The sequence below is a fragment of the Malurus melanocephalus genome, unplaced genomic scaffold (assembly GCF_030028575.1).
Source record: "Malurus melanocephalus ecotype Western Australia unplaced genomic scaffold, MMel_1.1 scaffold_533, whole genome shotgun sequence".
Taxonomy (NCBI): domain Eukaryota; kingdom Metazoa; phylum Chordata; class Aves; order Passeriformes; family Maluridae; genus Malurus; species Malurus melanocephalus.
In genome coordinates, this window is record NW_026623765.1 from 390,511 (window position 1) to 406,872 (window position 16,362).

The 16,362-nt window shown below is 45.5% G+C and overlaps 1 protein-coding gene across 4 annotated transcripts in view; it reads left to right on the forward strand.

Moving 5' to 3' along the window:
* The first annotated feature begins 4,101 nt into the window (after positions 1 to 4,101).
* The window catches only part of RASSF6 (Ras association domain family member 6), a 15,763-nt gene continuing 3,502 nt past the window's right edge, over positions 4,102 to 16,362 (forward strand). Inside the window, exons 1-8 of one of the 4 annotated variants that reach the window (XM_057381813.1) lie at positions 4,104 to 4,281; positions 6,209 to 6,318; positions 8,553 to 8,642; positions 12,749 to 12,827; positions 13,183 to 13,334; positions 15,092 to 15,183; positions 15,619 to 15,803; positions 15,907 to 16,008. In XM_057381813.1, the coding sequence (XP_057237796.1) occupies positions 8,572 to 8,642; positions 12,749 to 12,827; positions 13,183 to 13,334; positions 15,092 to 15,183; positions 15,619 to 15,803; positions 15,907 to 16,008 (681 nt within the window). In that variant the 5' untranslated portion in view covers positions 4,104 to 4,281; positions 6,209 to 6,318; positions 8,553 to 8,571. Of the gene's footprint in view, positions 4,282 to 6,208; positions 6,319 to 8,552; positions 8,643 to 12,748; positions 12,828 to 13,182; positions 13,335 to 15,091; positions 15,184 to 15,618; positions 15,804 to 15,906; positions 16,009 to 16,362 lie in introns of all 4 variants that reach the window. The other 3 variants (XM_057381815.1, XM_057381812.1, XM_057381814.1) reach the window with 3 other exon arrangements.

The window sequence follows — 16,362 nt, forward strand, 5'->3', positions numbered from 1 at the left end:
GACCCCAGACCCAAAACCTGCACCCAGCGCTGCTCATGCACACCGAGTTCGTTCCACCTGGGCACGTACTCACCTACGAGAAGGTTTTGTCTTTACCTGAAATGTCACCTCTGACACTGACCAGCGTCGTTCATTTCTGCAATAACTTGGGCGTAAGGCTTCATGCGTGACACTGCTTCCACTGGTGCACCTGTTAGAACCTGTGCTCTCAGCTCAGACCAGGCTGAGCACAACTTCCAGGTATCAATCCTACAGACACTGCAGCTTTTCAGCTGATTGGCCATGTTCTTGTTGGACACTGGCTCTGTCACCCAGTAGTCTGTGGTTTCCTGCGTAAAAGCCAGGACCACGCTGTCCCAGAGGCTGAATCTGCATTCCCAGTGCATTCAGATTCTTCACTTGTAAGGACATGTGTATTGGCTAGAATCAAGATATTGCCCATGGGGCTGAGAATGACAGCTTCAGACAGATCAAATTCCAAATTGGAAGGCACACCCTCTAAACAACTGCACAGGGAAAAATCTTTCCAAAATTTCAGCATCTCCTAAACAGCTATTGGCTTGTTTATGTTGCCTTGCACAGGCACAGGCAGGGTTTGTAGTCCAAGTCATATAGTGGTTTGATACCCACTGTGTTCCATGTGCCTCTCTTCTCCTCTGGATTTGTTTTTCCAAAGCACTTCTAGGCCAGAATGTCTTAATTCGAATGTCTTAATTCCCATAAAACCTAGCATAGTTTGGTAAATGTGTGAGCCAAGCATGAAAGAGGGTTTGACCCTTCACAGTTAGAGACTATTGTTTCCTCCAGTGCCAGTGAAATGCCACCGCCTCTGCCCTCGAGGGGACACATAAATGCCACCCTGAGCTCTAGGATCCTAAGAATTTGGGCCTTGGATATCTGAATGAGAAGAGAAATGTGATCCATACAAYCAGACACTTGGAGGGATATGAACGTGACACAGTAAGTATATAAATGTATTTACTCTTGCTAACACATGCTCAACAGCACAACTCTCCAAGGGGTTATTTGATAGGGTAAGGGAAAAGCAGCATTATGGAAGGCCAGGAGTGACACAGAGCACAGAGCTGCAGTGTCTTTGGGGGGATTTCCTGTGAGAAGACTCAGCTGAGTTGACTCAGCTGATTTTACTCGTCTCTGTCAGAGGGTGAATTTAGAAAGGAGTTGCAATGGTCCCCTCAACACACCCAGCTCAGGGCAGAACCTCAGTGAGTCAGCCTGATCTGTTCTGCTTTGCCTTTCTCCTTCCCAGTGCCCTCTGGGCTCATGTTTTCAAGAGCAGATTAATAAATAAGTGCCATGGATGCTTCTAGATCATCTGCTCTACTGTCTGTATAGATCTCTAATGCACAGATATTGCACAGTTCTTTGTGAATGATTTTTCTAACACTTGCATTATTCACTTTATTATTTATTATAAACTTGCCAGTATTCACTGCTGAGACATTTTAGGTCTCAGACATTGCTGGTTTCCCAGCTTCCCAGGAGTCTGGTGTATGACTGGAGTGATTTGTGCCTATCAGCACAGGGTGCAGAGCTGAGTGCCCGCAGAGCCAAGGCACACGATGTGAGGAATGSCTGCCCAGGCAGGGGTGTGAGTGCAGCACCGTGGCTGCTCAGGCACGCTGTGAGTGCCATGCATTCCCTGGTGCCCACTGCTCTCTGATCCACTGAATAACCCAGATACATAGCACCACTTAGAGAAAAATATTGGGGAAATGATGGTTTATGGACTTTAGAGAAATCTACACCTGAAAACCTYGAGTGAGGCAGAGTTACAGCTTCTAAGTGCTGTGCAAGGTGGCTGGGTGTGATGARGCGGTGATTTTACTCCTGGCTGAGCTCTAATGGGAGTGACAARTTGTGTCACTGTAGCTCGTTGGGACAGGGCAGTTCCCTTTGGTCCTGCCCTCTATGATATTCTGTAGCTCCAGGCAGTGAAAGTCCTTGTGTGCCTCTRTGRAGCCCTATAATATTGAATGGATGCYGTCATGGGYGGATAAGCAAGGACAGCCACAAGGCATGACTAAAGGTGTTTCAGAGGTGTAGTTCAGACCTGCCCATCCAACAGTGGCTCATGAGGATATGATGACTGGGAGACCTGCAAGCTGTTTTCTATGCAGGCAAAGGTCAGTTCCTGATGTGATGTTTACAGCCATAGCTTTTAGTACATGTGCTACTGAAACAAGTTCAGCTCAGACTCTTTTCTATTCCTTAAAAATTCATGGCCTCAAATCCACCTAAAGGTGTGTGTGAGGAATTACGGCCCATGACAGTGCCTAAGCCCCTGCGTGCACTGTGTGCTTCATTATCTGAGCTAGTCATCTGTTACGCAGTTTCTGCTTTTGGAGCTTATCAGTTGTGGCTCCAGAACATGTCCTGGCACACCAGTATTGCTGTTGGCACTTGGGTGTGATGACAGAAAATAATCTTGCTAAGGAGTGGGAGGCCCTTTGCAGGCTAAATTCAGGTTTTACTCTCTTGATTTGTTCCTGGGATCATGCCACCCCTCTGGTAGCATTTGTAATGAGAAGAAAAGAATTGATTGCTTGTTTTTTAAGCAAAATGTGGGTCTTGTCAGATGAGGGTTTCTTTTTGCATTAGAGTAGCTAGCTCAGAAAATCCAGGAAGAATTCTCTGTGTTTGAAGTTAACGCGTTGTCTAGAAACAGGTGTTTGCAAACAGGATTAGGGATTTTCCTTCTTGCTATAAAACAAAGGAATATTTTGTGTKTATCAAAGTCCTTCCACTGAAGTGCAGCTTGTGTGTGTGTGACGCTGCCATGACACCCCACTTACTGTAATTATCTACTACAAAAATAGAACAGGAATCTCTGTTTTCCCCGTTGGAGGTTCTCTCCTATCTTTAGCAGTCTGTTAATGATTTGAGGCCAAGTTATGAAGTAGCTTAACTCCAACTTCCAATTACTTATTAACTTAAAATTACYTGGTTATTAATCATGTAAGAAGCAGAAAAGTAATAGAGTGTGTAAAGACTCCAGGATCATCATGTTCCCTGCCTGTTCTAAAGGAAGCATCATTACCCTTTCACTGAAGAGGTAAAATAGTATTACCAAGTCATGACTTGTTCAYAGATTTCCAGGGCATGCAAACTATGTTGATTATGAAAGATGAAAAAATAATTGCGCATCGATTATTTAATTCCTATGAAAGGGATCAAAGCATTGTTTCCTGGAGCTGCCAGTGAACCAGTTCCTGCTCTGCAGCCCTGRAGGCCTGTTTCCCCTCCCCATGCAATACCTGCTCCCAGGCTGCACTGAGCAGTCCTTCCAGGCACTCATCACTAACTSAGTGTGACTCAGATCAGATCAAAACTTGTCCATTGGGAGGAACGGTTCAAGGGTGAGACAGAAAACTAGAAACAAATCAGAGCCACCTTGACCAGGCCAAGGAAAGAACAAACACAGCTGGKTTTACTGAAAATGGGAACTACAGGTTTTAAGTACAATTGGAGGTTTCATTGCCTTATTGTATTTATTTCTTACTGACATATCTTTGCATCTAAGTACTCTAAGCATTGGCTTTTCAAYTGCTTGCAAACCGTAGGAACTGGGAAGGTGTGTCTTGGTTCCTTTTTTATTTTTCCYCCTAGCTTAAGCATCTGCCTCTACAATTTGCTGCTCAGCAATGAAAGTAAGAGGCAATGCTTTCCCTCTTACAGATACAACTCCTGCCCRGTAATATTCATACAGTTCAGCAAAAAATGACTGTGTGGAGTTAAGTGATCAAGCTGTGCTGTCACAATTAGTCACAATGTTCCAAATCCAGATATCTACACTTGGGCATGATCTGACGGATTGTAGCAGTTATTCCCCCAGCCACTGAAGATGAGCATGTATCTGATGGGAAGAGTCCTTTATGCAATGGGTTAGAAAACAGAAGCGTTAAAGCGTGCCGGGGCTCTGGACAGGATGCTTCACTGCGTGCCCTGGCAGCAGATGATTCCAGGCAATTGCCTGCCCTCGGAAAGTTAGTGATTAAAGCGTTAACCGGAGCTTTCTGGAGGTGGAACCGGGACTAAGGGCGGGCTCCTGCCAGCGCTTGGAGGAAGCAAAGGTAAATATTCCCGACGTGCACCGAGGTGCGGGGAGTGTCCTGGACTTGCAGAACTCCCAGTTTGTTGAGCAAAACAGTAATGAAGAGCCCTGTGGGTCTGGTGGCCATGCTGCCATGCCTCCTGCAGGGCTCGGGGAAAGGTWCGTGAAACTCCTGCTCTGCTGCTGYGGCCGGATCGCGCTCCCAGGTAAGAGAAYGGAGAGCTGCAGCTGCAGTGTCGGGGGCAGCGCGCTCCTTCGCAGCCACCCCGAACTCCAGTCACATCCTTTGGGTTTGGGGGTGCCGCAGGGAAGGAGAAACGCTTGCTCACAAATTGATGTCAGAAGTTCCGAGATGGTCYGTGTGAGTGAGTTGTGATGAAAGCGGGTGGGCAGTGCGGAATGGGAACGCCGCTCCTCGCTGTGCCCGCGGCCACGAGCCCGCGGTGCCCGAGTGTGGTTTCAAAGTGACAGCCGTGACCTTGGGCGCTCTTTTGGGCGGGTCAATGCGACCATCGGCTGGAAATAAGTGACTTCTCACTGAAAACTTGAAACGTGTGCGAGCCCCAGTCTGGCAGTGCCTGAGGGGAGGGAGTTTGTGCATCTCCTGGWTGTGAGTGGGGAAGTTAAGGAGCCATATTCCAATAAACCTGTTTACTGCTGCTATTGTCCAATCCCATTCTGAGCCTGCCGGAGCACAGGGCTTATGTTGGGATTTGTACTCAAATGGTGCTTTTAAATGCTCTGTACTGAATAGCGAGTATTTAAAATAAAATGGGAAGAAATATGAAAGCCTAAGAAAAAAACAAAGCCCTTGTTTTTAGTGAGGAAAACACAATTGTTTAAGTACTTTGTTTTAATTACCACCCTTTTCTTTGGTGGTAGGGACATCAAACTTTTACAAAAAGAACAAAAAAGGCAATATAAACTCCCATAAATAGAGTATGTGACTAATAAAATTATTCTGCTGATACTGAGTTTATGTATTTGAAAAAATCTTAAATTCCTCTTTCTAGAAACCAGTAACGATCAAAAAATTTGCTGAATACTAGACACTTGTGAGTTTAAAAGATGATTCAGCTAGATATGGTGTTGTGTCCATGGTGCAAAGCTTTGTGCTGTACAAATGATTGTGTTTGGATGTGGTTGATAGCTGAGTTAACATACAGCTGAGCTTTGTGGTTTCTGTAAAAGAAATGGAAGACGTTTGTCCTATCCTGACTTCCTGGGGGTTTGGYAGAGTTTTGGGAAGCACTGGGTCAAAATGCCTTGATATTTTTGTGGATGTTTGGGGTTTTAGTTTCTCTAGCACTGGTAGGAGCTCCACGTAGCACACTGTGCTCTGCGGTCCCTGTTTTAACACACCAAAAAGCACACCCAGGCTGTTACACAGATTGAGGAGCTGCTTTGCTGGATCTGGATCTTGGGTGTTCCCCTCTGTCCTGTGCTCCTCTGCAGCTGCCTTTTTATTATCCTTGGGTAAAAATCTGTGTAGCTATTTGCTCTTAACTTTTGCTTTGTCATTCCTGCCCTCTGCTGCCCCTGCTCTGTCCCCTTACCAAATTACCCAAATATAACTGCACTGAACAAAAAGGGAGCAAGTCCTCTTATCTGTGTCTCTGCTGACACTTGGACCATTTCAGCTAAGAGATGAATCTTACAGACATTTGTCTTGTGCCCTCATGTGTTGATGCTCTTGCAGCTTGGAAATGTGCAGTGATCTGTTTTCCCTTTGCATTTCCTGGACTTATCCAATAGTCCTCTAGAGATGTTCAGTTTGCAGCTGCCCCAGTTTTCATTTCTTCCTCACTTTCCCTTTGCTTTCCTTCACTCGATGTTTCAGGCTTTGGTCAATCTTCCTCCAAACACTAGGTTTTTACTTGGATAAATCTCAGGCCAGCAGTTTAGTCCAGCCAAGATCCCACTTTCCAGGTGTAACCTATCTGAGGAAACTCTTCTTTTCTAGTCCAGCTGAACACAATGATAAAACCACCTGTGTGACACCATGGAGATGGCTTGGAATAAATGGCACAGCCATCTATTGATGGAGTAGCTGGAAAATTAGCATGGTTTGGTTAGTTCAAATCAAAAGGACCCAGAAAAAACACATTTTACTTCTGTTTGCTTCCTCAAAAGGACTACAGGGAAGTGATATGGAAAGCAGCAGGATAGCAGGAGGTGATGGAAAATCTAATGTGTGGATTTAGGGAGCGCCAGTGCAAATATGCTGACATCTGCTGTGTCAGGTAATGGTGCTGGGGACGTCACTGCATGATGGCAACCCAGAGTTTAGGGCTTGCCTAAAAGTAAGGGCTGTGAGAGGTGTGCAGCCAAAATGTGCCCGTGGGAAGGGTCCAGTGAGACGTGGTTCATCTCTGGGATAAGCTGGTGTTGTGGAAGTGTTTGGTACAAGGCTGAGAAGCAGAGCAGGGCACATAACTGAGGAAAACACAGTGAGAGTTGTGTTTGTGCATCACCCACAGGAGAGAAGTCTTTGTCCTGGATATTGGGGCAGTGAGGAACAGAAAAGAGAARGGCATTGGGGAAGAATTATCCCCATCACCATATACTCTTCCACCTGGATTCACTTTCAGCATTTTAATGGCACCCAGCTGATTTAAAATCTGTTGAAGGTGTTTAGGTCAATTTACTAGGAGACATCCACTGTGTAGCAAAACACAGTGTTCATCTCATTTTTATGTATGTAAAGATCACTTCTATCCATGTGCAGAGATCAGCTTTTTCTTTCAGATGAATCATTTTAAAGCCAAATTCTGTAGGAAAGAATACAAGCACAARCAGTGAAGCAGTGCTGGAGCTTGCCAGTGTTGTTGCTCTACAGTTAATAAAGGTGACTTGGCTATCCACTGCTCTTAACATGTTTTTTCCTGACAAGTGGGAGGGAGCCCCAGGTGCCAATGTACATAAACTCCTCTGCATCTTGTAAAATTGGCCTGAAATTACACTGACACAGGCAGCTGCTTCACCTAGAGGTCTTAGGTAAATCACATAAAATCAGATTTCAAGGTGTGGCCAGCGGATACTGAAGTAGTTTCAGTGGCAAAACCCCAGCAGTGGTGTACAGCAGAGTATTCCTCACACACAGACTCGTGTCTGCACAGAAATCCCTGGGCTTGTTTGGCTTTCAGGTATTATTTTGTCTTGATGGATGTCACCTAAAGGACAAAGGGAGTGCTGCTCCTGTTAGTGAGCTACTGATAGAACACTGCTAGAAACCCCAGCTGCTCAGGTAGARCTCATTTTGGTACTGCACTCTGGCTTTAGGGGTTGTGAAATAACTTCCCGTGTGTTTTGTAGGATGAAGATCTTGTATTTTATGTGCAAAATATCTCATTTGTCCAGAAAAGTTGTTTTTTAGAAGCTATTAGTCTATGATTGTGAAAAATTGGTGACATGTAAAAGAGCAGCTCAGTAGTGCAGTACCCAGAGGTGAGGTGTTTACTCTTTGCCCAGCCATGATCTGTTGAAGGTTGAAAGTTTCCTAAATCAGTTTTTGGAAGGCTGCCTGTCRTTGGGACTGCAGACAATCAGCTATCTGCAGATGTCTGTGACCAGGCCCTGTCCAATGCACCCRAAATCAGATCCAGGTCACTCGTCTGCCGGATGGGACAGTGGCCATTGACCTCTGGCATTGTGCCCAAATCAGAGAAATGACAGTGGAATGATCAGCTTCCAGTGCACTCTTTGCAGATGTTGCTGCTTTTCATGGGATTCTCTGAGGTTTTTTCCCCGCCATGTATGATGCCACTTGTTCAGTTAACACTCCTTAGTCTGCCTTTTCTTCTTGTACCCGAGGGTGAAAGAAAGAGCCCAGACTCCATCATTAAGCTTACTGAGGAATGCATTGTTGGAGTCTCATGTGTCTGGCTCACTGCCTGCATAATATGCCAGAATCCCAATGTGGAAATCTGTAAATTGTATTGCTCCCTCCTGAAATGACAGTCTTGTTCTCTCTTTGCTGTTTCACCTGCTTTCTTGGTGTGCTGCTAGTCATCAGCACTCCTGTTGCCTAGTTTAGGAATCTGGATAGAGTGGTTTGCTGAGTCACAGTGTGCTTCAGCGACCCTGGGTGATGCTGTATCCACAAAAATGGACAAATGGATCCTGASCAGTACATCAGCTGCTTTCTCACTGCTAACCACTCCAGCATAATCTTGGTGGTGAAGTAGTCCTAAAACTKCTGGAGAAAGTCCTGTAGATGTAGTACTTGGGATTTAAGGTACCGTTATGTACTTGTTGGGAATGGTTTATGGTGTTTTTTATTAGGAGTGGGAAACATTTGGGTGTTAGGGCAAAGTATGAATTAGTCAAAATACGGTGCAGTGAGGCCTCAGCTTGAGTGTCCAGGCCTGTTTCACTTTTCACTTTTTCACTAGGCCAACTAAAGCTTTTGCTTGATTACTATTCCATCTTCTGTAGCAGTAGTGGATATATTTACTTTTCTTAACCTGTTGTTTAGATTCATCTCTTCTGAATAAATGAAGAAAGTGACTATGAAGGCACAGCACCTGCCTTCTGTTTTCATCAATGAAGAGAAGTTCATAACMAGGTAAATTATTAAAAATCCAAATATTTCATTACTTTGCTGCTTTCTTTCAAGTCATTCAACATGTRTTCTTTGCCAGGAGATCCTGTAGAAGGCTGAGCCTGTAGCARCAGCAGTCCCTAGCACTTAGTTTATTTAACCTGTCTACAGAACAGAGTTGCCCTTTATATGGAATTAAAAGAATAAAGCATTAAACCTTTGGGTCTGCCAGTTTGTTCATTAAGGAGAATAGCCCTTCTAGAAGATTCTGAAATKAAATTACAAGTTAGGGAAGAAGCCCTTCCTATCTTGGAGATCTGCTGGATTTGACGGTGAGTTTGCAGAGTTGAGCTCTGCTTGTTTGCAGCTTGGGCTTTGGCAGTCCTGGATTGCAGGGAATCTGTCAGAAAGACCTTTGGSTTGCCAGCTCTCTGCTGTGGTCAGAGAAAGGGTCCCTTTCACCTACTTGTACAAAAGCTTGCTACTGCACTCTGTAGTTTGTGGGATGCTTTTCCACAGTTCAGTCTCCCTAGAAAGAATTTCTGCTAAAGCTGCCCCAAACTCTGAGCCACCTGGCGTTTGGCTCCATCCCCTTTTTTTATGGGATTGTTTTTCCCCTGTTGGCAAGAGCACAGGAGCTGGAAGAAGGGCCTTTCTTCTCTCCTCATTTCCATCACTCTTGGTCTTCCCATGGGAAAGAAACTACCTGTAGACTCAACCAGGGAGGGGGTCTGTAATGGAATTTATYGTGCTGCAGTAGAGATTTGTTCCCAAATGCTGACACTTTGCTGTGTGGCCTGAGCAATGCTGGTGTTTTCTCCCTTTGCAAAGAAGGGGGTCAGGGCTTTACTCAGAGCACACAGACRGTRGATGCATCATTCCCTTTCTCTTCARGAGTTGTTCCTTTTAGACTSTTGCTGATTTGGGATGCAGTGCTTTTGTGTCAGGTAATTCATGTGTGTGAACTTGGCATGCCAAAAGCATCTGGAAGTATTCCAAGTGCACCAGGGTCTCTGGGGGTTTGTTCCCCTATTTATTTGCCTGCTCATGTGGTGAAATGTGGATCCTGGTTTAGACCTTGCTGCATGACAGACACGCTTTAAACTTTCTTTGCCTTGAATAAAGAGAAATAAGTGTTTCAAGAACCACTGACATTCCGTATGCGCTCAGGCTTGCTTCCAATGCAATTTCCAGACTATCATCCCTCATCTGTACCTTGAATCTGCTGTTACACTGCTKCTCTTCCAGTTCTATCCTGTGAATCTTGCTGATGGGGCAAGCTCKCTGTTTGCAATTGCACAATGGCTGGATCAAAAGGCTGACCAAAGCATGGGGGATGATTTGGCTGGCTGAGCTGCTGCATCTCCAGCATAACTGCCATAAATAKTCTGGGATTGTTGTAGGGCTTGGGGCAGGAGAGGGCACAGGTGAGTTCTCCTGGCTCTGTGTTTCCAGAGAGCAGTCTGGGCTCTCTTGTGGTTTACCACTGAGCACCTGACCTTGCAGCTTCTTTGTCTCCTGCTTTTCCTGCTGAACCAAGTGGTGAATCTGCAGTGCATGTTATGTTTTTGGGCTGAGCTGTTCTGCCAGTTTTCGGCTTTGGTTTCCATTAATGGCTGTTGTCACAAAGCTGCTGTGAAGAAAGACTTGGAACATAAGAGCTGCTGATTTTCCAGCTGTCAAACTCAGCAGAGATGGCATCTCTCTCTAGGTTAGGGCAGTAGGAAGATGTGTTACAGTAAAACTCCTGGAACTAGGCTGGTGCACGTCATTTCCTTCTAGGGCAAAAAGAAGGRAAATGTTTTTTCTTTTACATCTCCAGCACACAAGGACAAACAAGTCAGAGTTAAATCTCTTAAATCTCTCCCTCAGGGCTTTTCTGATTGCTTGTGTGGTTTGTCACTGTTGGTTGCACTAATGCAAGGCTTAAATCTGCAAGATTTACTTATGCAAACTTCTGAGGAAGGKAATGGCAAGTTTATCTAGACAAGGCAAGAAACTGAAAATCTTGAGAGCCTGCTCTGAGAAACAGAATCTGCTTCAGAGATGGCCCTTAGCAGACTCTTACTGCTGTTAGTCTGTGATTTTATTTGCCTTTGCAGTCAACATGGACTAACAGTAATAGGTGAGCCTCAGTGTGACCCATCTTCAGGGAGCTCCCCTTCCCAACATCCTGCTTGGAAAAACTTGTGAAATAACAGCTGTCAGTAAAATGGTTGCCAAAGGCTCTTAAGTACAAAGAGATTTGAGAGTTAGCAGCATCTCTGGAGCAGGATCAGCAGGTCTGTCACAACATCTGTCAGAACTCTCTATCTCCTASTTGCCTGTTCATCAGGAGCTGCGTGTGGAACCTGCCCATTTATGAGGCCACGAGGTGCTTTATCTTGCTCACCTGTAGCCAATGTCAGCAGAACGGGGCTTGTATGTGACTGATGGCCAAGTGTGTGGTGGGGTGAGCTGAATACAGTCCTCACAGCTCACGGGACACAAAGAACCTGTCAGGAGCCGTTTCAACACCATGGAAAGAAGGGCTGTTGACAACACTATTCTGAGGATTTAAGACCACAGTGAATTGAAGTCAATGTTGAAAATCCTTGTCTGGAGTCCAGTACTCCATTGAAAAAGCTAGTTAAAAATATTTGTGTGTGTGGAATTGCAGTAATGTAAATAATTTACATCCMGAAATGTAGCAGGGGATGCAGCGAACCTTGAGTTTAGTGGTGCAGCCTTTGTCCTCCTGTTACCTGGCAGGTAAAAGCCCAGTTGATCATTTCCCTTCTCACTATGGGAAAAGGCTCACTAAGCATCAGGACACTGTTCTGTTTATTAGGTGGGCAAGGGAGGGACAGGTATGCCAGGGAAAGCTTTCCAGGACACTGTTCTGTTTATTAAGTGGACAAGGGAGGGACAGGTATGCCAGGGAAAGCTTTCCAGGACACTGTTCTGTTTATAAGGTGGACAAGGGAGGGACAGGTATGCCAGGGAAAGCTTTCCATGTTCATGCTCTGCCTGGCCTGTGCCCCAAGCACGGCATGGACACGTTACTTTGCCCTGCTGGCTGTCCCTGGTTCCCTCTCTGCTGTGGGAGCAGCTGGCCCGAGGGGAATGTTCCTGGGCCTGTCTCCATGCTGGACAGCCAGCTCCTCTGGGGAACTTTTATTTAACATTGCTGGAGGAGTTGTAGCAGTGTTTCTGATGGCACACGRGTCCTGAACAGCTTCAGCAGCTCTCTGAGGAACTCGTGGCGCAGTTTACAAGTGCTGTGTGTTCAGTCTGCTGTTCAATAGCTCACACTAGACACAAACCTGCAAATAACAGCCTTTATTAACAGGAAAACAAGCTTCACTGCGAGGCACATTGAACCATGGTAATCATTAGGCCATAAGGAGGAATTTGTGCACTTCCATGCAGTTGTTCCCATAGTTAATTACCTCTGCTGGGGGGSAATTGCTTGCTTGAATTACTTTTAAGTCATTTTTAAGTGGTGTGGGGAGGAGTGTTTTACTCTCAGTGGCCTTGAAATACCTTTCAATTAATTCTGCCACTGTTGAGCCCTCCTTAGCCTAAGCTGCAGCTGGCTTTTTGTCTCCATGGCTCCTTGCTTGYTGGCAGAGGTTCTCTTCACCTCCATCCTTTCTCCCCTCAGCAAAGGCTTGGTGCAAAGCTGCTTTGTTTCAAGATGGAAACAGAAATGTTGGACTACTGCAGGTAGTAGGAAATAAGAGGAGTATCTGAAGCGATGTTAACACCGAATGGAAGCCATCCTGCAGGAAAAACAAAGTGTAGCCTTGTGAAGATAACTGCAGTATTGCTGCATGAGGATGTGGCTCCGTTTGCTTCCTCCTACGGCTGCCACAGAGGTGCAAAGTACCAGCTATTCTGGGCCACTGTTATTAAGGTCATGTAAGAGTGACTGATTTATTTMCTCTGGGTCTTTAAAGAAGCAACTTTGGAGCAACCCAGTAACCTGACAAAACTTTACTCTCAGGAAATGATGTATGGATCATTCACACACCTGTACAAGGACGCAGTGGGTAGTACAGGTATGGGGTGTTASCCTGCCACATACCACCTGCATTTTACTGACAGAGACATTAAACATTTTTTTTTCATTGTGATCTTTATTCTAGAGAGCAGCTCAGTTCTCTTCTGAAGAATTATAACTCTTACTATTCAGATCAAGAGAATCTGCAACTGACATATAGTCAGGTAAGGATTYAAGGGAGAGAAACTCCACAAATCTGGACATACCAGATCAGTGCTCTCTTCTCCTCACAGCACTGGACTCAACACTTGTTGAGATGTTTTTATTGCATGACATGTTCTATCTAAAATAATGAACCAGAATTGRTTTCCTAAACTGATCAGGTCAGCTGCAGCTTTGGCTGTTTTGGAAATAGCTCAAAACTGAGGTTACACATTCTCCAAGTAATGTGTTCCAGGCCCGTGTCAGCCTCAGCTATTTCACTGTATTCCTGTTACTTTGAAGGGAAATTGCTTATTACTAATTGATTATTTTTACTCGGTTATTATGCAGCACTCACTATTTTATATTTTTCTCCAGCGAGAAGGAAGCACMCCATTCATTGAAGGAATCCTCTCGATATTTTGGGGAGTGCGGCATCCTATCCGATTCAAAGTTCAGGATGAGAAGCAGATACCCTCTTTTGTAACCTTGAAGTCAACAGAGAAYGTGGGTTTGTTCCCCAGTAAAAGGTACTGTATGAATTTCCTGAGGAAGCTCACACTGCCTGATAGCTCATGCTGTGGATACACAGGATATGCCAGATTCCCCAAGGACCTCGGTGCTGATGCACAGCAGAGCTTCTCAACAGCCTCTGCTGGGCACAAAGATGTGTTTGTGGCATCTTTGTTTGGCCCTCAAGCTGAGGAGCTGGAGAAGGCTGTTCTTGTTCATGAGAACTGACTATTCCTGCATAAAAACTGGGGAAGTGATGGACATAGAAATATAGGAAAAGACCCTAATTAACCCCATGTTTCCATGTACACCTGACACCAATAGCCTCTGAAAGGCCCCAGGCTGGTGCACACACTAGAGCATGATGCCAAAATCTGGGAGGTAAGTGCTGAGGGATTGTCTATCCCAGGTTACATTCCCAGCTATGTCAARTGTGAAACATTGCTGCTCAGGTCAAGTTCAAGCCAGGGAATGAATACTGGCTTTGTCTGTGCAAAATTCAGTGTAAAAACCCCTTAAAATGCCCACAGAGCAGCTGTTCCAGGCTGCTGCCGATGACGTTTTATATCCCAGTGTGTTGTGCTCAGCTGATACAGGTACTCAGTGTACTTTCTGTTTGTTTTGAACACTGTTCCCCAGCCTTGCTTGGTGAATTTGATGAGCTGAATCTGAGTCTGGTAATACAGAGGCAGAGCCAATGTTCCCCCGGAATGACTCCCTGACAAATTGTGGATTGCAGAGTTTCTTTTCCTGATTACTTATTGTCTTAGACTGCATGTGGGACATGTTGGAACTGGGGATTTAATTCTGCCATCCCTGCAGCTGTGGAGTTCCAGTAAAGTCTTCTTCCCTGTCTCTGGCTGTTGAAAATCAGGGMTGAAATCTGACAGGAGTAACTGGGAAAGGACTGAGTCTTAGGCCARTGTGGCTCTCTGTTTACCTGGACCAGGTCTGCTGGTGTGGGATGTGCATGGCCTGCAGGGCAKTTATTGAAAAACTTCTACCCAGTGGAAATGTGTATCTTAAAGTAAACATTAACTCATGATCCCAGAAACGTGGGGCTGCYCTGACATGCTTTAAGGTATGCAGAGCAGCTTGGCTGTCTGATCTCACATGAACTTGGTAAATGTGTGGAATACAGCCCAGATCGYTGTTTGGCACATAAAYTRGGGGGAGCTGAATATCTTTGGTATATATATGTGTGTATATATGTATATATACATACATGAAATTATTTTTTAATATTGGCCTAGAAATTGGTTTATTCTCAAAGCASTAACTAGCTGAAGACTTTGTGCTGAAGACGTAATGAATTATGGGAGTATTAACATAAATATAGTTTTTCTGACAGGTTGGATGAGACTTTGTGCCCTCATACACAATCAGTTTGGACAGCACAAGGGGCTGTGTGTAATTTAATCTGTGTAACAGGCCTGTGTTGTGTGACTATTTAAACAACAATATTTGTGTGCCTGCCTGGTAGACTGATTAATCCAGGGTGTTGCTGTAAAATAGATCAGGAATTACTACAAACTGTTTAAGTTATGTCCTGGTTGATGTTCAACAGGTTCTAAATTGGATGTGTTACWTTTGGGATCCCTGGTCATACCATATTTTAATTGATTTTATTATGACCTTGACTAAAACAATCATGCTGAAGTCTGCAACTTGAGCAGGGATAGGAATGTATTACAGCAACCTTGCCCATGGTATAAACTGAAATCACTGAGATAATGAAGAGCAATCATTGATAACTACGTGTTTGATTTTTCAGGGGAATGACTCGCTGGGGAGAATTTGATGACCTCCATCACATTAGTGGGGAGACACTGAAGTCTTCTGAGGAACAGACAGACCTYGAGCAAAGTTAGTGTCAGTGCTCTCATGCTAACAAAAAACTCTGTGTTCTGTGACAGAGCAATATGAATCTCTCACACCACGCCTTCCCTAGCAGCGTGGGCAAATCTGTTTGCCCTGTGGAACATTTACTGCAAGCTGCAGAAACGCTCACCTAGGGCTGGTTGGGGCCCACAYTGCTGTGCAGATGACTTGGTGAACAGCCAGTGGGAATGAGCTGTGCTGATATCCAAGAGATGATACCCGGGAACAAAATAGCAACCCACAACCCCTGCAGTCAGCCTGTTCTTTGTCCTATGCCTGTGCCTTGTTCCTTTCCTGTTCCACTCACAAAAAAAACAACTGAAGAATAAATCCCCTCACCAAGAGCCTCCTTCCTGTGGGGTTGCTGGCAGGGAGTGGGGAGCAGCTGCACACGGTGCTGATGTGTTTTCTTCTGTCCAGGTTATCCATGCTTTGACAGTCACACACTCCAGTCCAGGAGTGAGCAGGRGCTCGACTGTGCCACCCTGCCCCGGACCAGCAGTGATGCCACGGCCGTGCGGAGGAGGACAAAGCTCCCCACCATCACCAGAACAGAAGCAGAGACTCACAGGTTCTCAATCAATGGCCACTTCTACAACCATGAGGTAGGAATTTTTAGGCTTGGCTTTGTCACCTGAGGGACAGAGAATCCTGTCCAGTGAATTTTGCCTCACGCTCACACCTTTGCATGACTGTTCTTGTTCCCAGACATCAGTTTTCACTCCGGCTTTTGGATCAGAAACCAAAATAAGAATCAACAGCCAGATGAGAACCAGACAAGTGATAGAACAGTTGCTTCGKAAGTTTAAGGTAACTCTGTGCTGGCAGGAGGAAGTGTGGCCTCATTCTAGAAATGTTCACTCTGGTGTGCACTCCAGCCCTATGGAAAGGACAGGGAATAACTGAGCAGGCCTAGTGTGTGGAGTGGGGTGTAAAAGAACCCACATGGGTTGGGTTTATTTTAYCAGTGTTTCATGGCTCTCAGAGGCTAGAAAAATCACACTGGGGGTGTGGTGTGTGGCGAATAGAGAACTGCAGAGCCGCTTCCAGAACGCGGCCGCCCTTGCAGCACGGGCAGCGCAGGGACAGGCGGCTCCGGCTCGGGGCAAGTGCTGCCCTCCAGCGGACAGTCCCGGAAAGATCCGGGGCTCCGGGGCTGCTGAC